Source organism: Bufo gargarizans, chromosome 4, assembly GCF_014858855.1.
Source record: "Bufo gargarizans isolate SCDJY-AF-19 chromosome 4, ASM1485885v1, whole genome shotgun sequence".
Taxonomy (NCBI): Eukaryota; Metazoa; Chordata; class Amphibia; order Anura; family Bufonidae; genus Bufo; species Bufo gargarizans.
The window spans coordinates 529,167,405-529,195,192 of record NC_058083.1 but is presented as its reverse complement, the minus strand read 5'-3'; the positions used below and the strand labels follow the sequence as shown (position 1 = coordinate 529,195,192).

General features: G+C 43.2%; 1 protein-coding gene across 1 annotated transcript; it reads right to left on the bottom strand.

The window, feature by feature from the left end:
* Positions 1-522: 522 nt before the first annotated feature.
* Positions 523-27,747, bottom strand: LOC122934809 (zinc finger protein 501-like). The gene is made up of 5 exons (XM_044290509.1): positions 27,725-27,747; positions 27,518-27,641; positions 27,303-27,400; positions 24,199-24,256; positions 523-2,718 (listed from the first exon to the last, which is right to left on the bottom strand). Exons 2-5 carry the CDS (start codon positions 27,600-27,602, stop codon positions 1,688-1,690), a joined length of 1,272 nt encoding a protein of 423 aa, XP_044146444.1. The 5' UTR covers positions 27,603-27,641; positions 27,725-27,747; the 3' UTR covers positions 523-1,687.
* Between the last annotated feature and the right edge of the window lie 41 nt (positions 27,748-27,788).

Here is a 27,788-nt window from a genome sequence, read left to right as displayed (position 1 = left end):
CATACATCTGTGACCTGATGTCCTAAAAAAAATCCTCCCACACGCAATCTCTAATCCTCACAAGACCTTCTTCTCTACTTTCCTCTTATCTCCTCTTCCCACAATCGCCTCCTGTGCAGCCCCCGTACTTTTGAACTTTCTACAACATATCAGGCGCTCCCCTCCCACCTATAGTATCCTTCTCCCATCCTTTGTAGATTGTAAGCCCTCGTGGGCAAGGTCATCGTTCCTTCTGTACCAGTTTATAACTGGTCTTGTCCATGCCTGTTATACTTTTTTTCATTATTTATGTATACCTCCTTTTTATCTTTTTATATGTACATCGCCATGGGATGACAGTTGCTTTAATTATAAATAATAATCCTATAGAAACAAACTGCAGGTCCTTTAGCACCTCTATGGACCTTACCTCCTATGGACATATCTGACTTAAAGGTTCTCTATTATATCTGACCTCTCATCACAATTACACCACAGGACATTTATTTCTTTAGATCTTCTTTATTAAACCTGAACACAAGATATACATTATATGGAATGATCACTCTTTGAGTAGGATAAAATGATTGATGATTAGGATAATCATTGCAGGAGGAAGCTCAAGTCAACACTGAATCCAACAAAAAAATAAAGGAACATTCATCATAGAAACCAAAATTGATTATAATGGGATCTGATGATGATCTGTCTGTTTTTCGGCACATCCAGAAGTGACAGATCAGAGGTGAAAAATGATCCCTACCATACCAGTAATATCCCCCTTTAGTAGATGTTTTCCTATTGGAGAATCTAATAAAAAATGAATAGTAGGGTTCTCTTCATCTTCAGTTCTGTGGATCATATCTACATTTCCAGTAGCCACTGATAAATCCCTTCCAGTACAAGTGGTTGTGACTCCAGCTGATGTGACGGTCACCTGTTATGGCCTTGATGACATCACCTTTAGCAGCAATTATTGCAATACAGAGTTACATTGGAGGGTGATTAGTGTAGGTTCAGTTTAGGACAACATAAAGCATCTCCACTGGCTGCATTTCCTTTAGTTCAAACCTGATGAGTTGCACATTTTTCCTTTTCATTATCATGTGGAAGGGGCCATTTTGTCTAAGTTAATAAAACCCCTTTGTCGGTTGTGTCTTCTTTATTATGAAATCATACAGATTAGAAATGTCCTGTACTCCTGACCAGTAAGACAACAGCTTCATTCACTATATCCATAATGATGTGTGAATGAAGCCACATGGGGTGCCTGTTTGTTCTGACCTCCTCTATGCATCAATCAGCATTAGTCACAGCAGACAGGAAGTTAAAAGGAACTTGTCACATGTACTACGATCTAAACTATACAAAATGGCTTCTCCCCGAATGAGTTCTCCCATGTTTAGCAAGACTAGATTTCAAACTAAATGATTTCCCACATTCAGGACATACGGTTTCTGCCTTGTGTGAGTTCTCTGATGCTGAATAAAACTTGATTGATGGGTAAAACATTTCCCACATTCTGAACACGAAAATGGCTTCTGCCCTATATGAGTTCTAACATGTTCTATAAGCTATGATTTTGCTCAAAATACTTCCAAAATTCAGTTCACATAAATGGTTTCTCTCCTGTGCGAGTTCTCGGATGTGTAACAAGATGCGATTTGTGACTAAAGAACTTTCCACATTCAAGACATGAATATAGCTTCTACCTTGTGTGAGTTCTCTGATGCCGAACAAAACTTGATTGGCGGTTAAAACATTTCCCACATTCTGAACATGAATATGGCTTCTCTCCTGTGTGAATTCTTAGATGTTCTATAAACAATGATTTTACACCAAAATACTTTCCACATTCAGGACATACAAAAGGCTTCTCTCCTGTGTGAGTTCTTAGATGTTCTTTAAGCAATGATCTCGCACCAAAATACTTCCCACATTCAGGACACATAAATGGCTTATCCCCTGTGTGAGTTCTCTGATGTTTAACAAGATTTGATTTCTGACTAAAACACTTCCCACATTCTGAACATGAAAATGGCTTCTCCCCTGTGTGAGTTCTCTGATGCCGAATAAAGCTTGATTGGCGGTTAAAACATTTTCCACATTCTGAACATGAAAATGGTTTCAACCCTAAGTGGATTCTTAGATGTTTCACAAGATTTGATTTCAGACTAAAACATTTCCCACATTCTGAGCATGAAAACGGCTTCTCCCCTAAGTGTATTCTTAGATGGTGCACAAGATTTGATTTCAGACTAAAACATTTCCCACATTGTGAACATGAAAATGGCTTCTCCCCAGTGTGAATTCTAAGATGTGTCGCAAGATTTGATTTATATTTTAAACATATCCCGCATTCAGGACATGCATATGGCTTCTCCCCTGTGTGAGTTCTCAGATGTTCATTTAGACTGAATTGACTGGTACACCATTTTCCACACTGAGAGCATGAAAGTAGTTTTTTATCTCTGCAATTTCTTTTATGTAAATAAAGATTGGATTCTTTTTGTTTCTCACATATTTTCCCACATTTCTGTTTACTTCTTGTTCTGCCAATCAGTGATTGACTAGAAGACAGTTTCTTGAGACCTGCGGGATCGGTGGATAGATCTTCACTGTGAAGGACAGAGGATACATTAGGAGTTATTGAATTAGCTTGTGAGGTATTGTTATCTTCTGCTTCATGACAGGAAGATAAATGGAGATGTCCATGGGAGTCGCTCATCCAGTTTTCACCTGGAAAAAACCCCACAAGTTTCTTATTTTCACAATCACATGTTCTTGTAGAACAGCAAAGAAAGATTATACACTCCTCAACACCAAACTTGCAGCACCAAGAAGGACAAGCTGTAAGTTAATGCAAATCGAGGAACTAGCAGGTGTCACTAAGATCTACAGATGATCAAATGTTTAAGCACCTAACTTTAATCTGTGGCATGTGATAGAGGCATAAAAGTCAGATTGAAACCTCCAAAATCAGATCAAGTTGTGTGGGACGTTTGTGCAATGTCAGTTATTGCCACTTGTCTCAAGCTAAGAGGGATAGAATCCTGAACTCAGAGACCTTGGTTTATCACTCCAGCAAAACGTTACATGTCTAGCCTTAGATATCAGCACTGTTCAATGTTGCGTTTCCCAGTGGTTTGGAAAACAATGACAAACTGGGATGACAGCAAGAGGTGCACAGAGATAAACTGAGTCCTGTTTTAGCCGAATATTGGTCTGGACCTGTAGACCACGTGGGCAACACCATGAAGAGGCCTTCACAAAAGAAAGTTACACTGGTCCTACTACCGGGATTATGGGGCGGTGTGACATAATATATAGTAGCCAGACCCCTTTAGTTTTCATTTCAGGTTCATTAACAGCTCGGCATGACATTGATTTGGTCATTGATGACGTAGTACAGCCATTTCTCCAAGTTTCTCATGAGACCTTTTTCAACTGGACAACCTCAAGCTGTATGTTGCTCCGGGTACCGTGAGCATCCTGCATTGCCTAAACCTGCAGCATCTCCGAACTTGTCCCCTATCAAGCACATCTGGGACGTCACTGTTCTGCAAGAGTAAAGGAAGCTGCCAGCAACAAATCCTGATGATTTGTGTGCCCAAGTGCATTCAGCATGGTAGAACATTCTTCAGACAACCATTAATAGCCTCATTGATAGCATGCCAAGGTGTGTAACTGTGTGTGTAGCTCATTCTTGATAATAAATAAATCAAAACGTTTGGAATATTTAGTTTCAAGTTTTTTACTTGCGTATCATTAACACATCTATCGATCCTGTGATTTTACATAATTCCATGACTTTTCCTCCTTGGTGCTGCAATTTCAATGTTGAGGAGTTTTTGTCTGCAATATTCCCAAAATATAATCCCTTGTAGAGATGGTGACAGGTGTTTCTATCCAGACCGTACAGTATGATACTTCCCAATGTCAACAGAAAAAAAAGCTAAAAAAAATTCAAAATATACCCCCCCCCCCACAAATGTGTTTAATAAGTATCATGAGTGGAAGCAAATTCAGCATAGACATGCACACATCGCATGTGTATACGCCTGCTGTATGGCCCTATTATATATTCTACAACAGCATATGTCACCCAAATGCTTAATTAACTTACATTAAAACTGGAGCAGGTGGCAATCAAACCGATTTCAACTATAATCCTTTAGATACCTTTTTGAAAACTATAGATTGGTTGTCATTGGCAACGACTCCCTTTTCCTTTTAACAAGTTTTGATACATCTCTTTTGTTTCCACTGCAATCGTTCTATATTTGTAATTTACACATATAACGTGTTACATGACTAGTATTTTTTTTCTCTTACTTACACCTATCCTTTTTCCCCTCTTAGCCTCTGTATCCCCCTTAACCTTTTCAGGACTGTTCTATTTTAGGCCTTTAGAATTATTGGGTCGGAATTTTGTGCCAACAAAGGAAGCCTGTGACAACACACTCAAAACACTGCATATTATTGGGCATGGGCAGCACAGTGGCTCAGTGGTTAGAACTGGTGACTTGCAGCGCTGGGGTCCTATGTTTGAAGCCAACCAAGGACAACATCTTCATGGAGTTTGTATGTTCTCCCTGTGTCTGCGTGGGTTTTCTCCGGGTTCTCCAGTTTCCTCCCACACTCCAAAGATATACTTATAGGGAACTTAGATTGTGAGCCCCATTGGGGACAGCTTGATGCTAATGTCTGTAAAGCGCTGTGAAATATAGCAGCGCTATATAAGTGCGTAAAATAAATATATAATAAATTTTACCCAGGCCAAACAGATTGCCTTTATAATTCTTTCCCTCAATGCCGAACAGGTATCTCATTGACCTGTGTGTGCAGCGTCATAGTGGGCGTGCCGGGGGTGATGTCACAAGGCACAAGACACTAACCAGGAAGCTCTGATTCCTGGGGTTCCTTTTCCTTTAGGTCATCCAGCACAGTCGACCTCAGGATATTTGCTGGGCACATTCAGATATGAGGCTACACAGAAAACCACAGCATGGGAAGCACTGGAGAAACTCAGAAGGACGCAGTTATCCCAACAACTGTGGGTTGAGTAAAAGTGTATGGGCTATTTTGACTGTGATGTAGGAGGGATAGCTTATTCCTTTTCATGTTGCATATTTTAGGATAAGCCTAAGAAAGCAACAGCTAAAACATGTCAAAGAGAATGTGGGTTATTTAAAGCTAAGCTAGCCCCTTACTCTAAACCATTATACCGACCATGTATTAAAAATACCATTGCAGAGGAATCCACCGCTGTGGTTAAATGTATGAAAAGGATGATCAGGGAATAAGTTGATTCTGCCCTGTGGTCTAAAAAGGAGCACCACCATCATAGACATAGGGATTCCAAGGATAAATCTTCTTCTGCTTTGCAATACTCTGATATTTCCAGCTCTGACGAGACTGATGTTGAAGTAAGTGAAAAGTGGTTAGGTAGACTCAGATTCTTTTTCGGATGAAGAAAGAGGAGGAAAGACCCTTTTCCCATTTATGACTTAGATCAGCTTTTAAAGGCTGCAAGAGCTACAGCTACCATGGATACTGAATAGGGTAAAGAGGTGCGGTCAGTACAGGATGTGATGTTTGAGGGGTTGGAAGGTAGGTATCCATAAGAATGTTTCTGCCATGAATAACAGAGAATGGAAGCACCCAGACAAGCGCAGTTTCATACGGAGTTAGGCAGAAATATCCTTTTGACAATGCAGATTCTGCTCTTTCGGACAAGGCACCAAAAAGAGATGTCCCCATTGCAAAAGTATCTCATAGATCTTCCCTGCCTTTTGATGACCTTGGTCAGCTAAAAGATGCAATGGATACGAAGAAGGCAGATATCTGTTTGAGAAGAACTTGGGAATCCGTTGGAGCATCATTTAAACCTAACATTGCATCGACTTGTACGGGTCTTATTTTATGGGTCAAGTAGTTTGGGGCTCAGATTAGGGATAAGATCATCAGGGAGAAATTGCTAGAATCTCTGACGACTGAATCTGAAGGCAGATTTTCAAGCAGATGCCCCAGCAGACGCAGTCAGATTGTCCACATGGGCCACATCCCTGGCTAATTCTGCACATCAAGCTCTTTGGCTCAATAACTAGTCAGGAAATGTAGCATGAAAAAATAGCCTTTGAAATGCTCCATATTTGGATCTGCATTGGATGATATCCTGGAAAGGGCAGGAGATAGAAAAAAGGGGTTCCCTTCTACCTTTCATAAACCATATAATTCATTTTGGCAGGGGAAGAAGTTTGGAGGCAAAGAAAAAAAGTCAGAACAAAAAGAATAATAAGTAGAAGTTCTCAAAGTCTAGAGCCAGGGCATTTCATTTTAAAAATCAGACCTCTGACTCTTCTAGGAAAGGTCCTCCCAGCTTAGTCCAAAATATCAAAAAGCTCCTGGATTCAATCAGTAAGAGAAGGGTTCAGAATAGATTTCAAATCCTCCCCTACAGAAAGGTTCGTTATAACAAAGGTACGGCAGTCCTTTCAAGAAGCTTTAGAGAAAGAAAAAAAGTGTCTTCTTCAAAAGGGAGCCCTTATTCCTTGCCTGGAAGAGGAAAGAGGGACTGGATTCTACTCAACTCTCTTTTTAGTGAAGAAACCAAGTGGACAGTATTGAACTATTATAAATTTAGACTCGTAAACAAATTTTTACAGTACAAAAAATTCAAAATGGAGACGATAAGATCGTGGTGGATCTCCTGTACAAGAACTGCTTCACGATGGTGCTCGATATTAAATATGCCTATTATCATCTCCTGATTTTTCCAGAGCATCAGAAGGATCTGAGGGTGGCATTAAGCTTCAAGGGCAAACTGAGGCATTTTCAGTCTCTCGGATAGATCATGAGCTAAGAAAAGTCCAGACTCCTTCAATAAAAGATGCAGCGCTTTCTGAGAATACTTCTGGACTCAGAGGCTCAAAGATCCTTTTTAACCACAGACAAGATCCAGAAAGTGAGGTCAGTGGTCCAGACTCTGGCAAAGAATCCTCAGTTCACTATAAGGAAGAAATGTCAGTATTAGGGATGTTAACATGTTGCATTCCAACAGTACAGTGGACTCAGATTCATTGCAGAGCCCTTCAATGGGAAATTATTCAAACCTGGTCAGAAGAGACAAAGGAATTAAGAAAGAACATTTTTAATCTCAAATCAGACTTGTCAGGCTTTGAGCTGGTGGCTGTGTCCAGACAATGTAATGCAAGGAGTCCCTTGGAGAATATTGAACCCTTTAGTGAGGACTACGGATGCCAGCCCAACATGTAGAGCACATTTGCTTCAAGGTTGTGGGAATGCTCAATCTTAAAATATGAATAAGCTGATGGCAGTAATTTGAGCTCTACAGAGGGTCCTTCCACTAATTGAGGATTGTCATGTCAGGATATTGTCAGACAATGGTTCCGTTGTAGCATATCTGAATCATCAGGAAGGCACTCAGTCCAGAACCCTGGTTGATCTTGCAGTTCAGATTTTTTCCTTAATAGAGGAAAAGGCCTTTTCCTTGACAGCACTCCACGGTCGGACAATTTTCTCCTAAGATAGTTCCACTTTTGGGGGGAACTATAAATAGACTTGTTTGCCCCCAGAAAGAACAGGAAAGAGGTTTTTCTCCCTTTCACCAAGGGATTTTCCTGGATTAGCAGTAGAAGCTTTTCTTGAACCTTGGGGTCAAGGTCTATTTTATGCATTTCCCCCTCTTCAGATTATTCCCAAAGTGTTGAAGGGAAGACGAGGCGAACGTAATACTCTTAGCTCCTTTTTTGCCCTGTCGAACTTGGTTCTCCTGGCTGAGAATTCTGTCTCTGGAAGACCCATGGGTACTTCCGGGAGTTCAAGACTTCCTAAAATTAATACAAATAAGTCACAGGGGCCTGATGGGATACACCTAAAGCTATTAAAAGAGCTTAGCAGTGAACTAGCAAAACTATTAACAGATTTATTTAACCAATCACTGGTAACAGGAGTCGTCCCAGAAGATTGGAAATTAGCAAATGTTGTGCCCATTCACAAGAAAGGTAGTAGGGAGGAATCGGGCAACTATAGGCCAGTAAGCCTGACATCAATAGTGGGGAAATTAATGGAAACCATACTTAAGGAGAGGATTGTGGAACATCTAAAATCCCATGGATTGAAAGATGAAAAACAGCATGGGTTTACTTCAGGGAGATCATGTCAAACTAATCTTATTGATTTTTTTGATTGGGTGACTAAAATAATAAATGGCAGAGGTGCAGTAGACATCGCTTATCTTGACTTTAGTAAGGCTTTTGATACTCTCCCACATAGAAAGCTTATCAATAAACTGCAGTCTTTGTGCTTGGACTCCCATATTGTTGAATGGATTAGGCAGTGGCTGAGGGACAGATAACAGAGGGTTGTAGTCCATGGAGTATATTTAGACCAAGGTCTTGTTACCAGTGGGGTACCTCAGAGATCTGTTCTGGGACCCATATTGTTTAATATCTTTATCAGCGAAATTGCAGAAGGCCTCGATGGTAAGGTGTGTCTTTTTGCTGATGACACAAAGATTTGTAACAGGGTTGATGCTCCTGGAGGGATACACCAAATGGAAAAGGATTTAGGAAAACTAGAGGAATAGTCAAAAATCTGGCAACTAAAATTTAATGTTGATAAGTGCAAGATAATGCACCTGGGGCGTAAAAACCCAAGAGCAGAATATAAAATCTGTGATACAGTCCTAACCTCAGTATCTGAGAAAAGGGATTTAGGGATCATTATTTCAGAAGACTTAAAGGTAGGCAGACAATGTCATAGAGCAGCAGGAAATGCTAGCAGAATGCTTGGGTGTATAGGGAGAGGAATTACCAGTAGAAAGAGGGAGGCGCTCATGCCGCTCTACAGAGCACTAGTGAGACCTCATCTGGAGTATTGTGCGCAGTACTGGAGACCATATCTCCAGAAGGATATTGATACTTTGGAGAGAGTTCAGAGAAGAGCTACTAAACTAGTACATGGATTGCAGGATAAAACTTACCAGGAAAGATTAAAGGACCTTAACATGTATAGCTTGGAAGAAAGACGAGACAGAGGGGATATGATAGAAACTTTTAACCCCTTAGTGACCAAGCACATTTTTTTTAAATTGCATTCCAAGAGCTAGAACTTTTTTGTTTTTTCATAAATGTACTTGTATGAGGTCTTATTTTTTGCAGGACGTTATAGTTTTTAATGCACAATTTTAAGTAATGATTGATTAAAGCCAGCCGTTTAGCTAAAACCCCCTTTGTTTACGTCAGTAAAAACACATAAAGGCAATCAACAAGGTAAAAGAGAGATTATTTAAAAGAAGAAAAACTGCTACAAGAGGACATGGGTTTTAAATTAGAGGGGCAAAGGTTTAAAAGTAATATCAGGAAGTATTACTTTACTGAGAGAGTAGTGGATGCATGGAATAGCCTATGGGAAACCTAGGATCCATTGTGAGATTCTGACATGTCCCAAGGATGCACTCATGGTTAGTGTCCAAGACTGTAGATTATATCACGACCCACATTTGGCTTCTTGATTGGCATAATTGTGGGTAAACCCCAAGCAACTTCTCTATATACTGGCTGTGCTCGAGGATGCTGCTGTGAACCTGCTCTATAAGCTCCGTACTACCTATTAAGATCCTGGCGAGAAGACGTCTGACTATCTTTACAGACTAGACAAACTGGTTCACAGGATAGTATGCAAAGGAGGGATTAGCCTTGAACTTGGTCCAGCGCTGCCTTGATTAAGTACTATGTGGAGCTCCAACCCATGATTCTATTGCTCAAAGAATGAGGTGCTGTGATAAAAAAAAAAAGACCCCCTTTCCTTCCCTGAACTACTTAAGGAAGTGCGAGAAGAGGAAGCTACTTTGGCAGCCAGGGAGCTGAAATCCACAAGAGTGGCTGCTGTTGCTCTACAGTCTAAGTCACAGTGTATAGAGGAGGAGTGTCACAGGTTAAGGGGAAGGGAAACACCAAATACACACCACAACCAATATACAACAATCTAGGCCTCAAAAGCTAAGAAAAAGGGATGGTAACCTCTTAGTAATCCCTAGGCCTTTCCCTAACTCCTGCCAGTATGAGCAGATCCTGATGGAAATGGAAATACTTATACAACGGATACCTAAAGCCCTGCTAAAACTGATGAGCCCCAGGGGATGAGACAGCTGGTTCCTTCCAGAATGAAGAAACCTGCGTCTCCCTGAGGCCTAGAAACAACACACACCAGATAATAGGAATCAGCAAAGGCAACAAGTACTTAGCTTAGAGATGTATGGAGAAGCAGGAGATACAAGACAAACCAGCACTAGCAACTCCAAGCAGAAACTAAAAAATCATCAACAATGTGAGGCGGTTGACGTGATGACGTAGACGTAGTACGTCACGCTCTCCTCTCTCCCCGTGGCTCGGCTACCTCGCTATCCTGCTGCTCTTGGCGTCTCTGCGGCCGTTCCTGCCTCCATGGACCTGGGGTGTATGCTGTTCCCCTAGCCCTTGACTCCGCTTGTTGCCCGGCGCTGTTCGTGTTTCCGGTTCTTCTGGTCCGCCTGCCTTTCCCGCCTCGCTTCTGGGACTCAGCTCGTGGGGATTATCTGGAGCGCAGTCGGCTGGCTGGCTGGCTCCTCTTGCATCTGGGATCCTGGACTCCTCGACTGCGGGTGCGCTTTCAGACTCTCCGGTTCTTGCCGGTGATAGCGCTCTTCTCCTCCGCTTTGTGTGCCAGGCCTTGATTTCGGTGGCAGGGTTTGATTGTGGTGGCTGTAGGAGCGAGGTCGGCTGCTCCGCCTGTCCTGGACATTAGTGTTTTATCTGGCGGCCACTACTCCCTTTTGCTCTGCCCCCCCTTCAGAGATTTCTGGGATCGAGGGGTCTTTTTTTGGACATCCAGGTGGGATCTTCGTGGACACTCGGTGGTCAAGGAGCGGAAAAAGCTGGTGAGTTTGTTCCTGTTTGTTCCTGCATCCATGTTCCTGCTTGCTTCCTCTGGCTCCCCTATGACCTTTTTCCTCCTATACTAACTACTAAAGAACCCAATTAAAAAGAATGAAAGTGCACTAGAGTATACGTAATCTACTTTTTATATGGTTTATTTCCAAGAGAGAATAAGGAGGTGAATATAAATATAAAACATAAAACACATAGAAATATAAAAGGAACAAAAGAAAAGAAAAAGGAGAACAAACAAGAAAAGAGAGGAAAAAAAAAAAAGAGGAAAAAAAAAAAGGAAAAAATAATAATAATAAATAACCAAAAAGGAATAAGAAGTGACACATATACAAAAGGAAAGAAAGAGGCGGAACAAGGAGAAAAAAATAAATAAATAAATATAGAGAGCAGGAACAAGGTATGGCTCCCAAAGCCAGTAGGCGCTCGGCTGACCTCTCAAGTCAGAAATCTGGGTCCAAAACTGCTGAAACAACAAAAATAGACCAGTTTCTGAGGTCTCCGAGGGTTAATACGAGGGGCACACAAAAGGAACCTGTCACAAAAAAAAATGACGATCCGGAGATGACTGAGTTAGAACCACAAAAAGCCTCTAGATACTCAGAAGAGGAAGATGGCATAATGGGGGAGGTTATCCCTAACGACAACTCCTCTCCGTTAGAAGAAATATTGCTAGCGGTCAAACAAAATGGGGATTTAATACAGGCTGTCACAACTCAACTTGGGTTTATCCAAGTTGATGTGGGACTAATAAAAGACGATTTGTCAAAAATGCGAGACAGAGTTAACAACCTCGAGAGCTCCGTTGCCCTGATACAAAATGAATCCCAAAAAATAAATACCGAAGTCTCCACATTTAAATTAGAGTATAACCTTTTGAAGAAAAAGGTGGCGGACCTTGAGGATAGGTCACGAAGATACAACGTGAGAATAATAGGGATTCCGGAGGGTGCGGAAGAGAAGAACCCAACCCAATACATACAGAAGTTAATCTTTGAGAATTTTGGGAAAGATTCGTTTTCCTCTTTTTTTATGATTGAAAGAGCTCATCGGGTCCCAGGGGGTAGACCAATTCCAGGGAGACAACCTCGTACATTTCTTGTTAAGTTATTGACTACAGGGGATAAAGACATCCTTTTGAGAAGGGCGAGGGAATGCTCACCGGTTGTATATAACGGGAATAGATTGGCCTTTTTTCCAGATCTTTCAAAAGATATACAAGAAAAGAGACGCACATTTTTAATTGTCAAAAAGAGGCTAAGAGAAAGGGACATTAAATATTCTCTTATATTCCCAGCAAAATTGCGGATTATTTTCAATGATAAAACTCTTTTTTTTGATACTTCGGAAGAAGCCGCGGACTGGCTTGATCGAAATAATCTATGACTTAATTGTTCTATGATCTGGCGGGAATAATAATTGTTATAAGGGGCTTATCCCCTTAAATTTATTTCTCTTCGCTTCCTAATGGGGGTGGCCGAGTGGGGGGAGTGTGGGAGGGATGGTCATAGGAAAGAAATCGACTACAATACGTGGTAGATTACCTGCACGTGGGGGGGGGGGGGGGTTGGGCTGTGGTGCGTCAAAATAGGTGTGATTTTCCTTTTTTTTTTTTCTTTCTTCTTCTCTTTAATTCCTCTTTCTCCATTTAACCGTTGTGGATAATGCTGACTAGAATTATTGCCTGGAATATACGTGGTTTGGGGGATAGAGGTAAGAGACAAGCGGTTTTTGACTTGACTCAGGTCCACTTACCAGCAATAGTATGCCTGTTAGAGACCCACCTTACTGAGGAGACCTCTAGGGTGGTCGACAGGGGATGGGCTGCGCACACTTATCACTCTACCTTCTCTAATTACTCGAGAGGTGTTACCGTTTTGATACATAGACTTATAGATTTCGTTTGTGAGGCATCTGTCGACCAACAGGGGAGATTTATTTTTTTATATTGTAGATTAAGGGGGAAGATATGTATTTTGGCCTTTGTCTATATTCCACCGCCATTTTCCTTTTCGGTCCTCAACTCTTTGTTATTATTTATGGATAAATGGCCAGAGTGTCCAACACTGATTATTGGCGACTTTAACTGTGTCATTGATCCTGTACGTGATAGGGTCTCTACGAGTGTCAGGGGTGACAGTCCGGTCCAGGGGTCTCCCCTGGCACGGTTTTGCCTGGAGGCTGGATTTGAAGATGCTTGGGAATATCTGGGACAGGGGAAAAGGGCTTTTTCATGTTTTAGTAAAGCAGGTAAATCGATGTCTAGAATAGATCTTGCATTGATAAGTAGTAAATATGTGAAACTGGTAAAGCGAATGAAATATGAAACGAGGTCAATATCGGATCACTCTCCACTATTACTTGAACTCTGCTTATCTCAGGAAAGATATACACCAAAACCTCCTTTTAGACTAAATCCTTATTGGCTATCAGTCATAAAGACACATGAAATAATTCAAAATGAAATAGGCCGATTCTGGGATAATAACTATGGCTCAGCAAAAATTCAAGTGGTATGGGATTCTTTTAAGGCGTATATGAGGGGATTGATGGTTAGTAACATCGCAAACCTTAGAAGGGAGTACGGGAAAAAACAGAAAAATCTACAAGAAAATGTAGCGCTGGCGATAGAATCCTTTCACATGAATAAGACGGAGGAGAACAGGGAAAATATGCAAAGAGCCACACAAATATATGCTAAGTTTTTATTGGATAAGGCCCAACAGAGTCTTTTCTTTAAAGGGCAAAAATACTTTACCGAGTCAGGGCGACCCGGTAAATTCCTGTCCAGAGTAATTTCAAATCAACAACTCAAAAAACATATAGATAAGGTTCGATTGATTGATGGTAGGATAGTCACTAGACAGGGCCCGGTGGAGAAGGCCTTCGTTGATTATTTCCTTGATCTGTATAAAGCCGATTCTAACATAACAGATGATAAGATAGATTTTTATCTAGACAGGATCAACTTTCCAACTATTACTGAGACGCAAAAGAGAGCACTTGAACTAGAGGTTTCAATTCAGGAACTTGAGGGAGCTATTAAACTATGTTCAGCTAACTCCACTCCTGGTTCAGACGGGCTTCCATATGAATTCTATAGTAAATATGGGGACTGCATTCTTCCCAGATTGTTGGAGGTCTTTGCTGAATCAATGGAGGACGGGAAGCTGCCAGATTCAATGATGGAGGCTACAATAATATTAATTCCAAAAAAAGGCAAGGACCCTTTAGATTTAGAATCTTATAGACCAATCTCACTGCTTAATGCAGATGTAAAGCTTCTTGCGAGGGTCCTGGCTACAAGGCTTTCTAGGGTCATTTCCTCTATTGTCCATCCGGATCAGAGCGGCTTTATCCAGAACAAGGGCACACATCATAATTTACACCGGCTTTTTTCTAATATTCAGGCCCCTGGGGGGACCGTACGCTCCATCCTGTCATTGGATGCCTCTAAGGCCTTTGACAGGGTGGAGTGGCGCTTCCTCTGGAAGGTTTTCGCAAGGATGGGCTTTGGGGAAAAGTTTATACGTACTCTTAAGCTACTGTATAGATCTCCAAGGGCAAAATTGAGTCTTAATGGAATCCTGAGTAGTAGTATTGACTTAAATAGAGGCACGCGGCAGGGCTGTCCACTATCTCCCTTGTTATTCGATATTTATATCGAACCCCTTGCGATGGCCATCAGGCAGGATGATCAGGTTAAAGGATTTGGTACATTAGGAGTACAAGACCGTATCTCCTTATATGCAGATGATGTTTTGTTTTTTATAGATCATACGGAAATTACTCTTCCTAGGATTATTCAAATGGTTAAAGCATTTGGTGAGGTGTCTGGTCTTCTTATAAACTGGGCCAAGACCAGTTTGTTGCCAATAGACCCCCTGCCACAGAAAGAGGTTCCTGTCACACAGTTGGATATTGTAGATACTTTTCAATACTTGGGTTTGACTATATCGCCTCGGGTTGAAAATTTTGTACAACTTAATTTGATCTCCATAATGGTAAAGATTAGAGCTAAAATAGGGATCTGGCTGAAACTTCCCCTATCTAGAGCTGACCGAGTTTCACTAGTTAAAATGGTGATACTACCACAATTTCTTTACGTGCTCAGGAATACACCTATTTGGATACAAGATAAATATTTTAAACTCATGGAAAGAATAATTAATGATTTATTATGGGGAAGAAAGCGAGTTCGAATAAAGCTGGAATATCTGTATAAATCTATGGAGTGCGGGGGTTTAAATCTCCCTTACTTTAAAGGGTACTTTATTGCAGTCCAGTTATTGATGTGCTATGAATCAGAGAACAGTGCAATGTTGGGGAAGTTGGTAACTAGCCATGCCCACAATAATATTTTTACCCTGTTGGAATCCGGTTTATTGAAGAGTTATGAGCGAGGCTACAGAGAGACTATAAAATTACTCCGGAAAGTGTGGGCTACAATTAGGACATGGTTGAAGGTTAAGGGTTCACTTACATTTACGTCCCTCTGGCATAATTTGTATTTACAAAGGCTAGATGAGATTGCAGCTGACACATTTTGGCAGAAGAATAAAATTCTATATATCTCACAGGTAGTTAAAGATAGAGAAATTAAACCATTTATAGAAATGACACATAATGTAAGAAACCTTTCATGGTTTAGGTATTTGCAGTTGCGTTCAGTACTATCCAGTTTGGATGATAAACGGGTGTTGGATATAGATAATTCATCTTTTTTGAATGATTGGGTAGGGGGTACACCTTCTAGAATAAAAATTTCAAATATATATAAGTTATTAATTAAGGCACGGTTTAGTGATACACAGTCACCAGGACAAAAAGCGTGGGAGGTGGATTGTCCGAATTTACAAATAGAAGGGTGGGAGAATATTTTTGGGAACTTAGTCTTACTATCCCAGAACTTCAACCATGTTCTAATACAATTCTATATTTGCCATAGATTATATATCACTCCTTTATGGATGAATAAATGTGGGTTAAGAGACACGTCTAACTGCCCCAAATGCGACTCTGTAGGAGCGGATTTTCTCCATATGATATGGACTTGTCCAGAACTTATAAACTATTGGAATATTATAAATAATTGTATTATGTATAAACTAAAAATTCGAATCCCTTTTGAACCACAAGTATTTGTGCTTAATGATCTTTCCAAATTAAACAATCACAAGTATCAAAAGATTTTACTGAGCAGAATATTGATGTTGGCTAGAGTTTTGATCAGTCGGACTTGGTTTGCCCGATCCACTCCAGATATAAATACATGGACAAATTTAATTGATAAGGTAAAAAATTATGAGAAAATTATGTACAAACAGAGGGAAGTTGAGGACCAGTGGATTAAGATATGGGGCGGTTGGAGGATTGATTAGCTGAGGTCAAACCGTTTTATTTATAAGGGCTCTATTTTGACGCACCACAGACAGGGGGGGAGGGGGGGGACTGTGTTCTTTTTTTTATTCTGTAATGTTTTGATATATTAATCAATGATAAAAAACAGTGTTGCAATTAAAAAAAACAATGTGAGGCGGCTCTAAATAGAGCCTCATCACTGATAACAAGCGACACCTAGGGAGAGGTGAGACCCAGCCAAACAACAACATACATAGAGGAAAACAGAGAGACCTGTCAGATAGCCTCACGTGCAGCAAGTCTATCCAATCTTCTCATCTATCTCACAGGAGGGACCGTGACAAGGAGCTTCTGAAAATCACTGAGAAAAAGGGGGAGAAGATTTAATACCTCTTAGGTGCCCAGACTGAAATGAATGGAATGGTTACGACAGATTGCTGAGGCAGCCACTAAAAGACAACTGCAGTTCCCAAGAAAGATAAGTGATAATTCTCAGAGGAGTAGAGACAACAAGACAAAAGGATGCTTTTTGTGAGAAGGATCCCAGCCATGCTGCTTGGCAGTGCACGAAGAAGTAGCGTTCAAAGGTGTCTGTATCTACTTCCCATCTGAAGGACAGGCTAATGGGAAAGGGGACCAGTAGAGTCCTGTACTGCCCCTCATCAACCTTGAAGGCATACTCCATTGCCCCCCCTGCTGTTGCTCAGTTGTAACAGCTTCCTGAAGGCCTGGTTCGACCAACCCCACAGGTGCCAGTCTTTATCAATAATCAATCCTGCAACTCGTTGTATAGTAGATCTCAAGTCTCCATCATCTTTGAGAAAAGATACAAAAACATTGTTCAGAAGTGCCCATACAGTCCTTATCTGGACTCGTGGTTTGGGGACTGAGTGTACATACTGTAGCTACCCATATCAAGGATATGTGTCTGTTATGCTATAGTTCCCAAAGATAGTTGTGGGAGTGGAGACGGAGATACCTATCATAGCCTTAGTCTGTCCAGCGGCCAAGGCGACTCGAGATCAGTGCCTGTAATAGTGGGGACGAATGCAAACATCTTCCGTACACTAGCACAGTGGTGCCGAGAAGTCAGGGGATCCAATGGGGAGACAATTATTTACAGACTTTCACCATTCACCCATCCTGTCTATCTGCTTATCTGAGAAAGGAAGAGGGGAAAAGAGGGGAGCTCCTCCCAGAATATTTGATCTCTGCTTTGAAGGTAGTGACCTGACAGAGGACGAAAAGGAGTCGCTAGTAGCAGGCATGATGGAATGTGGTGCTGCTTTCTCACTGGGAGATTAGGATCTGGGCCTGGTGCAAGTAGTAAAGCATTGCATCCAGATGAATGATGAGAAGCCTTTATGAGAGAGATCCTGAACGCTAGCTCCAGCAGACATTGAAGATGTCAGGCAGTACCTGTTGGACACTGGAGTTATCATTGAGTCAAACAGCCAATATTCTTCTCCCATAGTAATTGCTTAGAATAAGAATGAAGATATCCGACTGTGTGTGGATTACCAGACTCTGAACAAGCACACCATCCCTGACCATATACAGTGCCCAGGATTGATGAAGCTTTGGATTGCTTACAGGACAGACGGTGGTTTAATTAGTTGGATCTCCAGAGTGTCTACTATAAAAAAAAACATGAGTAAAGAGGATCAAGAGAAGACCACTTTTATTTGTCCCTTTGGGTTCTACCTCTACCAAAGGATGCCCCAAAGGAATTAAGGGTGCTCTCGCCACATTCCAAAAGTGATGGAGAAATGAACTTCCGGGAAGTACTTGTCTACTTAGATGACCTGATCATGTTTGGGCAAACCCTAGAAGAGCACAATCAGAGACTGTTCAAGGTGCTTGATCGGTTAAAAAAAAGCTGAGCTCAATTTATCCCTCGACAAATGTCGGTCCTGCCAGAAGGCTGTGAAATATGTGGGACACATTGTCAGCAGGGAAATAATCTCCACAGACCCTGACAAAGTCGAAGCTGTAGTCCAATGGCCCAAGCCTACCAAGTTGGGGAAGCTCATGTCTTTTCTAGGATTCTATGGGTACTACCGAAGATTTTTGCCACAGTATTCGGAAATTGCCCAAGAGGGACCACTCACTCCAAGAAGACCGCTAAGCAGGCCTACTTCAAGGTTAGCAAGCCATTTAGAGAAAAGTGGACGCCTGCTTGTGATAAGGCATTTGAGAAGCTGAAGTCCTGTCTAACACAGGCCCCGGTGTTGGCTTATGCAGACCCCAACGAGCCATATATGCTGCACGTGGATGCTTCCTTTGAGGGGCTTGGAGCCGTCCTGTATCAGGAACATTCTCTGCGACCAGTCTACTAAATCAGTCGAAGGCTGACTCTCAGTGAGCACAACTACCCAGCGCACAAGCTGGAGTTCCTAGCATTGAAGTGGGTAGTAGTGGACAAGCTGCCTCTATGAGGTGCATTTTAAAGTCCATACCGACAACAATCCCCTGACCTACATGAAAACCACAGCCAAGCTGGATGCTACGGGACTTCCCTCTCTGGTGGTGTATGATTTCAGCTTGAAGTACTGTCGAAGATCCACCAACATCATTGCTAATGCCGTATCCTGTCTGGCCCGGCCCCTATCATGTTATGAAGAGGAGGCAGGTATAGAAGTTGCAGCCCCTGAAGTGAAAGCCATGTGTCGCAGGCTTCAAATCAAGACTATCTCTAGACGTGGTTGTCAGATTCTTAGGGGTTTCAGTGAAAGCCCTTCCACTCATTTTGCCAGCTTACTCAGGTGAATGCTGAGTCCCTGCCTCAAATGACCACATAATAAATAGAGAAGGCCCAACAGGAAGATCCGTCTGTACGGGTGGTTTGCTGGTCGGTAAAAAGGGGCCTGAAAGGGGCTCTGAAGACAGAAGAATTTATCTTGATTGCCCACCAAGTGGAGTTCCTAGAAGTGAGGAATGGGCTACTGTAGCAGGTATCCAAACGGCAGACTTGAGAGATCCGGAGACAGCTGGTGCTTCTCGCTTGTTTTAGGGACCTGGTCGTGAAGGCTCTGCATGATGACCATGGACATCTTGGGGTTGAGAAGACATACTGGCCAAGAATGGAAGCCAACATTGAGGGTCCTGTGCACGGTATGTTCTGAGAAAACTCTTCCCAATCGATCCGCCCCTCTTGTCAACATCACAAGTGAGGGCCAACAAGATCTAGTGTGCATTGATTTCCTCTCCAATGAGCCTGACAAGGATAATGTCAGTAATTTAATAGTGGTAACTGACCACTTTACCCGTTATTCCCAAGCCTACTCCACCAAAAATTAGAGGGCAGTCACTGTGGCCAAAACATTGTAGAAGTCCTTTGTACAATATGGATTGCCAGCTCGCATTCACACTGAAGAAGAAGAGACTTTAAGAGCTGGCTGATTAAGGAGTTGTGTGAGATCTGCAGGATCAAGAAGTCTAGAACTACACCTCAACATGTTGGGCACTCTAGACCCCAGGCAGATTCAGCACATAAGTCTGCTAGTTCATGACTACAATTGCACAAAAATGAGTTGACCGGGTACTCCCCTTACTTCTTCATGTTAGGGAGGGAAGCTTGACTACCAGTGGATATTAGTTTTAGAATATCACTTGACCAATCATCTCGGAAGACCTCTCTGAAATATGTGTCTCAGTTAAAGGAGGAATTGAAGGAGGATTACAGATTGGCCGACCAGGCTTCCGGTCAATCAGGAAGGTGAAACAAGATCCGCTATGGCTGCGGAGTCAGGGAGCAGGTTCTGCGACTTGGGGATAGAGTCCTCATTCAACAGCTGAGCCGTCACGAAAAGCACAAGCTTGCTAATCGGTGGCATTCGGAACTCTATGTGGTGGTAGAAAAGCTGCTTGGTGTTCCAGCATACAGAGTGAAGCCGGAGAGTGGCAGTAGGACCATCTAAACCTATCATCGTGAGCACCTGTTACCCGTGGGTCAGACTGATGACGATGGTCACAACCAGATGGATCTAAATCAAGTCAACTACCCAGCCTCCGAGGAGGAGTCATGGCAACCACCACCGAGGGATCAGTCACAGTGTTCCTCCTGAAGGAAGTGACAGTGATTCAAGTAATGAATGGGGTCTAGACTATGGATGGGGAAGCAACAGAGGCACTTTGTTCAGGACAGTCTGGATCAGTCGCCTGACATGGGCTATCCAGAAGAATCCAGTCCACATTTCAGCTTGCCCTGTCCCCAGTCGGGGGAGAATTCAGAGGAGATTGAGCCACCAGATGAAGAAACAGCCATGATGCAGAGTGAGCCTGAAAGCCAAGAGGAGGGGTCGGGGAGGATGCATACATAGTACACCCTTGTCCCAGATGGGAACCTAGGCTCCCCCAATGATACTAACCTATGATAGAGTGGGGCATGCCACTGAGGTTCCCAGAGTGATACACCCAAATTTCATTAACATGTGGCCGTATTTCTCCCCAATGCCTATGTGGCCTGGAAACAATGTGTGTGTGTGACCGATTGTGGTGTTAGTCAGGATGCTTTCACGCATGGTTGCATTTCACTAAGCCACTAAGTGTCATCTATCCCCCCACATCTCCTCTGGCTCACTGTCCACGTTTGACCAAGTCACAGAAGAAGAAGTCTACAGGCCCCTCTCTTCTCCTCCTACCACATGCACTTCTGACCCCATTGCCTCACAGCTACTCTAGCTGTCAGCACTCACCTAACAAAAATCTTCAACCTCTGGTATCCTTCCCTCCTCTTTCAAACACTCTATCATTACTCCATTATTATTTTTTTTAAAAAACCTTCTCTTGATCAGTCCTGCACAACTAACTACATACCAGTCTCCAATCTTTCCTTTATCTCTAAACTCCTGAAGCATCTGGTCTACTCTCGTCTAATCCACTATCTCTTCACTAACTCTCTACTTGATTCATCACAATCTGGTTTTCGCAGCCTACATTCTACAGAAACTGCCCTCACCAAAGTGACAAATGGCCTCCTGACAGCAAAATGCAACAGTGACTTCTCTCTGCTCATTCTCCTTGACTTCTCTGTAGCTTTTCACATTGTAGACCATCATCTCCTACTCACCATGCTCCTAAAGAACACTGCCCTCTCCTGGTTTTCTTCATATCTCTCTGACCGCTCTTTCAGTGTATTATTCGCTGGCTCCACTTCTACTCCTCTCACTCTTGCTGTTGGGGTTCCTCAGGGTTCAGTCTAGGCCCCCTCCTCCTCTATCTCTACACAGCCCCAATTGGACAGACCAACAGCAGATCTGGTTTCTAGTACCATCTCTATGCTGATGACACACAACTATACACGTCATCCCCCGACATCACCCCTGCTGTATTACAGAACACCAGTGACTGTCCACGTCTCTAACATCATGTCCTCTCTCTAATCTACCTAAACCAGATATCTTCATCTCAGTGTGTGGCACTACCATCACGCTGAGGCAGCACGCCCGCTGTCTCAGTGTTATGTTTGACACTGATCTTTCCTTCACCCCTATATTCAATCTCTCAGCTGCTTATGTCACCTGCACCCCAAAAACATCTCTAGAATTCGCCCCTTTCTCATTAAAGAAACAACAAAAATTCCCAGACAGCGCCTGTGTTGGAAGGAAAAGCACAACTGCTGCATTACCCCTACAGCCAAGCCTGCATCCCAGAAGGATCTTGCCCCCAACTCCACTGCCATCCAAGCTTCTGAATGATGTAGCCCCCAGCTGTTTCCCAGGCAGGACAATCATAAGTGCACCAACATTTGCGCGCCAACATTTTCTGAAACTGGGTCCCAAAGTTGGGACTGGGTTAATCATTAGACAGTAGGGTATAGTAAGCTGAGTGCTAGGAGTAGATTTTTGCTGGGAAGTGCATAGTGTCTTTATCTTCCAAAGGAGAGTGTGTGTGGCCACCATCACTGCTAACTGTTAGAGATATCCCATCCCCTTCACCAGGGGTTTTTCTTAAGCAAAATTGCAATCTGTGCTTTGTTCATTTTATTGTATTATCTTTATGTTCTTCCCCATTGTTCATCCACTCCCAAATAAAGCTGTTGATCAGTTAACTCTTTCTTGGGGTTAGTGTGTACTGAGCTTGGTTACCCAAGTCCGCCCCTGGCAGAAGAGGATGACCTTACTGTTATCCTATAGAGCTCTGAGCAATATTTGAATGGAGGCACTGCGTCATAGTGAGGTGAGAACCACAATGCATCCTGCCTACCAAAGCCTACTCAAAGGGGTGCTACACTTAAACAGCAATAGTGTTACGAAGCAGATTTGCATCCACTGTGTCGCTTGAACAGACTTGGCTGGGGCTACTTCTACGGCATTATCTAAATGACTTCCCTGTTTTTTACCCTTTAACCCCCATATGCAGGGATCTGGTCTTCGCTGCAAGGGAACCTCCAGGCCACTACCTCTTGGAGGAGTCTCTGTTCAAGTGATGGCTGACCCATGGGAATCAAGAAACACTGAAATGGATCACAAGGGGATAAAGCAAAACCATAGTCAGTGACAGTCCATACACAGGCAGATGAACGTAGAACAACACACCTTTGCAGGATACTTTCTGGCTAGAACCTATTGCTCTGGCACCTTTCCACAGGGGAAGTACCCCAAGGTGAAAAGTCACTGGCTGGTGAATATCAGAGAGCGAATGCTGGTCATTTAAGAGTCAAAGAGAGCGTGCGCACGTGCCTTACAGGCAGAGAGAGGACTAGCCGGCAAGAAGCTGGCTGCAACCTGCGTGGAGGGATCTACTCCAGTGGCTGGATCCACAGGAAGGGATGGAAGAGAGGCCAGTGAGTCCATGCCACTGCAGCCAAGAGCTGGGGAGCAGAGCAGTGGGAGCCACAGGCCACCTATGTAAAAAGTAGTGTACTGGGAAGGTCTGGTAGTGTCCCATCATCAGGGTACAAGAGGCAACAGGAAAAGGTACACACTTGAAAACACACATCTCCAATTGTTGCTGACCACCGCTTTCAGTGCCCTTTCTTATTTTTAAACCTGTGCAGAGTATGCACTTTTTATGTTGTCTCTGGAAACCACTAGATGTGAAACGCATTGTTTGATGAGACCTTGCTAAACTCTTGCTGTTTAATTATTAGAGCCTTGTGTGGTCTTCTGTGCCTGAAGGATGTCTGTCTGTGGAATGTGACTGAATGCTTATATCCTGTACTACTGATCTCCCCTGGGAGGTGGCACCTGTCTGTGAGGACATATGGACAACGACAGCACTCTGACCCGAGAGAGACTTTTGTTGCATACAATAACTTTGTGCCTATAGCAGCGCAATTCCCGAAGCTGAGCCTCTTGATTTTTTTTGTTTTATTTTTGTGTACTGAATAGACTCACTATCCAGCTGCTGTACCGTTAGGTGTTTCACTACCTGCCCCTTCCTGCACCGTTATCTCTGAACAGGTCACAGAGCATGCCCACAACACTGACCCATAGAAGTCAACGTGTCTCCTTTGTCCAAGTGACTGCTAAATTGCTCTTAACAAAACGGAGCAGCAACTTAGGCAGGATGGCCGCCCCCCAAATCATGCACTGAAAATAAGTATACCATCAGATAAGAAAATGAACATGCCGCAATCATCTCTGCTGTATGGGAACAAGAAACCGTTATGTGTCTCCATAGGAAATGACGGTTTCTGGGCAGCAGACCCATGTTTATTATACAGGACAATCTATTGCCCAAAAACATTTTTGGTGCCACGAAAAGACATGATCACCCGACGAACAAGCGTTTGTTTATTCATCAGGTGGTTATACAGCCGATTATTACGGATGAGAGTTTCTTCTAACACTTATCCATGATAATTGGCCCGGTGATCAGTCCATATAAAAAGACTATTCCTATCGATTATATCATTAATGAAGAAATTTACAGTCAAACAAGATTTATGAAAGGCTCTCACCATTCACGGACACTGATACGTTTTTTTTAGGTCCACTCATCCTTTCATCAGAAATTTCCTAAAAGATTAAAGAAGAAGGATCCTAGTTTATCTGAAGTCTAGATAAAAGTCAAAAACCTTTAGGGCTGTTTCACACGAGCGGATGCCGTGCGTGACATCCGCTCCGTGAATGACAGCCAAGACCCGATGCGGACAGCAGAAGCACGGAGCAGTAACATGACTGATAATGCTCCGTGCCTCTCTATGATCTCTTTACTATGAAATCACAGTGACAACTTTATCTCACTGTGATTTCGTAGTAAAGAGATCATAGAGAGGCACGGAGCGTTATCAGTCATGTTACTGCTCGGTGCCTCTGCAGTCTGCATCGGGTCTTGGCTGTCATTCACGGAGCGGATGTCACGCACGGCATCCACTCGTGTGAAACAGCCCTTAGAGACATGAACCAAGCTGCTCTAAAAGCAAAAGGACCTCTTCAGATAGCGATCACACAGGATCCACATTCAAAATATACACAATATGTGGCGCACAGGACTGACAGAATCTATGGTGGAGGTGCTCACAGTAAAGAGGAATCACCCTTCCTCTGGAATAGTTGTAAACAGGAGAAAAAAATACTGGGCACTCTCACTGTATACGAGACCACATATACTCGTATACAGTGAGAGTGTCCAGTATTTTTTGCTCCTATTTACAGGATCCACATTCAGCCAAGTATTTTACACAACTGAAGTAAATAGGGCTGAGCTGCGCCTAGGCAACGTGACAGATGGTCATGAAGTGAATGGTCTAGGGTAAGTAGAAAACATGATGTAAAGCCTTTTTTAAATGACCCCAAAAGACTCTGAATTTATGCCGGTATTCTGCCCCAGGGCTCATGCAGACAAGCGTAAGGGCTCCATACCAGGCGGGTCTGCAATATAATGTCACCACCAGACATCTGAGAAGCTCTGACAGATGCCTTTCAGAACCTCCTCCTTGAGCTTCCTTTGTTTTGCTTTCAGTTCCTCATCTCGTTAGCCTCTCTCAGCTGTCATGTAGTTGTACTGATTGCATCCCTTTAAATTCCTCCCCATAGTGCATCACTTTGCGGTTTATATTTCTTCCTGGAGTGTGTGTGCATGCTGATCCTACTTCCCAGTCTTCTACAAGATAAGTGTTGTGCACTCATTTTCTGTTTGCTGGATCCCAGGTGACCCTGACTCCCTCCGTGTCTAGTGTAGGGAGCCGGTGGTTGTGTCCCCTCACTATTATAGGGTGTTCAGGTGTTATACAGTCGAGGTACGAGGATATGCGATCATCTACCATTGGGATTTTCGCTTAGGCTGAGCAGTCAGGGAGAGTGCCAGGTCTGATGCAGGGGTCTCCCTTTTTGTTCCTTAGTTTTGGATCCAGTGAGTCGTATATTCATTTTGTGTTGTCTTGTTTCCTGTACACCTTTCCGTGACATATAAGGGCACTGACCGTGTGCACTCAGTGCTGTGGAAGCGGACCTATTGACTTGAATGGGTCCGTGATTCGCAAGATACTACAAATGCAGGGCCGTAGATAATTTTTTTTCCTGGGGGGGGGGTTCAGCTTTCTCAAATTATAAGACTTTATCTAGCAAACACACCAGGGTTTGAAAAAAATATACCATCCATATCATTCCTAAACCAATCCTTTACCTTGAGCAATACCGATTTAGTTGTTTGACACCATATGGAAAAAACATTTTTTTTAAAGACTCGTAATTGGTACCTACCCACTGCACATTTTCATTGAGTATTTAAAAAAAAATACTTAGTAAAAATATGCACAGACACCAACCAAAAGTCTATTTAAAATAAACAAAAGTGGGCCCAAATCACCTGGACTGGAGCAAGAAAAACTGTAATTGTTGCACATATTAATCACTTAGATCTTTGCTTCTGTATTCTTAGGTTCTCTTAAAAATTGACACATGGAATCTCATTGGTTGCCATGGGCAATTCTTTTTATTTCTTCAGTCTTGTGAATTTGGCCCAATACATGCAGGAGATATAACAAGCATCACTTACCAAAGTTATGACATATCTAGTTTCTTTTTTCTCTTAGCGAGCTCATCCAAAACATCCAGTGGTGACACTTACTGGGACTGGGACTGTCAGGACTCCAGATAGTATTCACAATTACATCAGTTTTTCTTTTTCACAGACAGTGCACAAAATACATCACATCACGATCCCTTCACTGCCTGGGCAGTTGGGCACTGGGTGAGTGGGCAGGCAGGCAGGCTCGCTCCCGCTCTTCAAACACTAAAACTAGGCGGCCGGCGGCAGTGTAACGTGACGTCACTCACTACGTCACGCCGCAGGTGCATGCTCCTCCCACTTCATTAATGAAGGCGGAGCAGGCGCGTGACGTCAGAGTGAGTGACGTTACGTGGCCGGCCGCCTGAAGACGGAGTCACGGAGGCGGGGCACAGGAGCAGTGGGGGTGGACTGAATACACTGTCTACAGTATGTGTCTTTGTGTCATAGTTACCATCTGTGCGGTCGCCGGTTGGACACTAGTGCGGGGCTGGCAGGCAGCAGTGCAGGAAGCGGAGCACAGGGGTGTGATTAGGGTGTGCCCAGGCATACCAGGCACACCCTGTGCGCACGGCTATGCTGCCCGCCCTGCAGCCTCCATCACCTCTCTGTGTGCCGCAATGCCCGCAGCGCTATTGCAGGCAGCGGCACGCCCTGGCCCGTTCTCTGGCAGGTTAGGAGGACAAACACTCTGGGGGGGGGGGGGTTTCAAACCTTATCTACGCCCCTGTACAAATGATAGGACATGTCCTATCTTTTGCGAAATGGAGGCACGGATCGGAAACCAACTAGAGCACTACGAAGCGCTTCCGTTGGCTTTTGGGTCTGTGACTCCACACAACAAAATATAAGACATGATCTATCGTTTGCCGTATCTTTCAGAATGTGGACCCATTCAAGTCAATAATTTTGCATCCGCAGCATGGACACTGAGCCCTTACGTTTGTGTGCATGAGCCCTTAGATGCAGTGGAGCGTACAGTATACTCCACTGCTGCTGGAGGAGGTCAGTAGAAAGCTTCATTACATCAGTAGAAACCTCAGCTTCATCTACCTGATGATCCAGTGGGACATTCTGCTTTTCCTCTGGACAGTCCTGGGCATACAGAGGACTGGGACATATCTCTGGTGGATTTCTCTGACTGGATCCATCTATAGGAAATACACACAGTGACTAAATACATTGTCAATATGTGATGATCAGATGACAGGGAAATCTGACTCTCAAAACTGGTCTCTCCTCTACAGTCATGGAAGGTCTCCTCTTACTCGGTGATGTGAGGGACTGGTGATTCTCCATCATGACGTCCTTGTACAGATCCTTGTGTTCTTCTAAATACTCCCACTCCTCCATGGAGAAATAGACAGCGACATCCTGACACCTTATAGGAACCTGACAACACAAGGACACAGACATTACCAGACCCCTCCCTTGGCGTTATTGTATAATGTCCCAGCATTCTCAGCAGCGCTCACCTCTCCGCTCAGAAGCTCAGTGATCCTGGTGGTAAGTTCTAGGATCTTCTGCTCATGTATCAGG

Excerpts from the sequence above, each read along its gene's own strand:
- LOC122934809 (XM_044290509.1), bottom strand. The coding sequence starts at position 27,602 with ATGGAGGAGTGGGAGTATTTAGAAGAACACAAGGATCTGTACAAGGAC. Across the intron at positions 27,401-27,517 it reads CCAGTCCCTCACATCACCGA|ATGGATCCAGTCAGAGAAAT; the intron begins GTAAGAGGAGAC and ends TATTTCCTATAG. Across the intron at positions 2,719-24,198 it reads CGTATCAGTGTCCGTGAATG|GTGAAAACTGGATGAGCGAC; the intron begins GTGAGAGCCTTT and ends GGTTTTTTCCAG.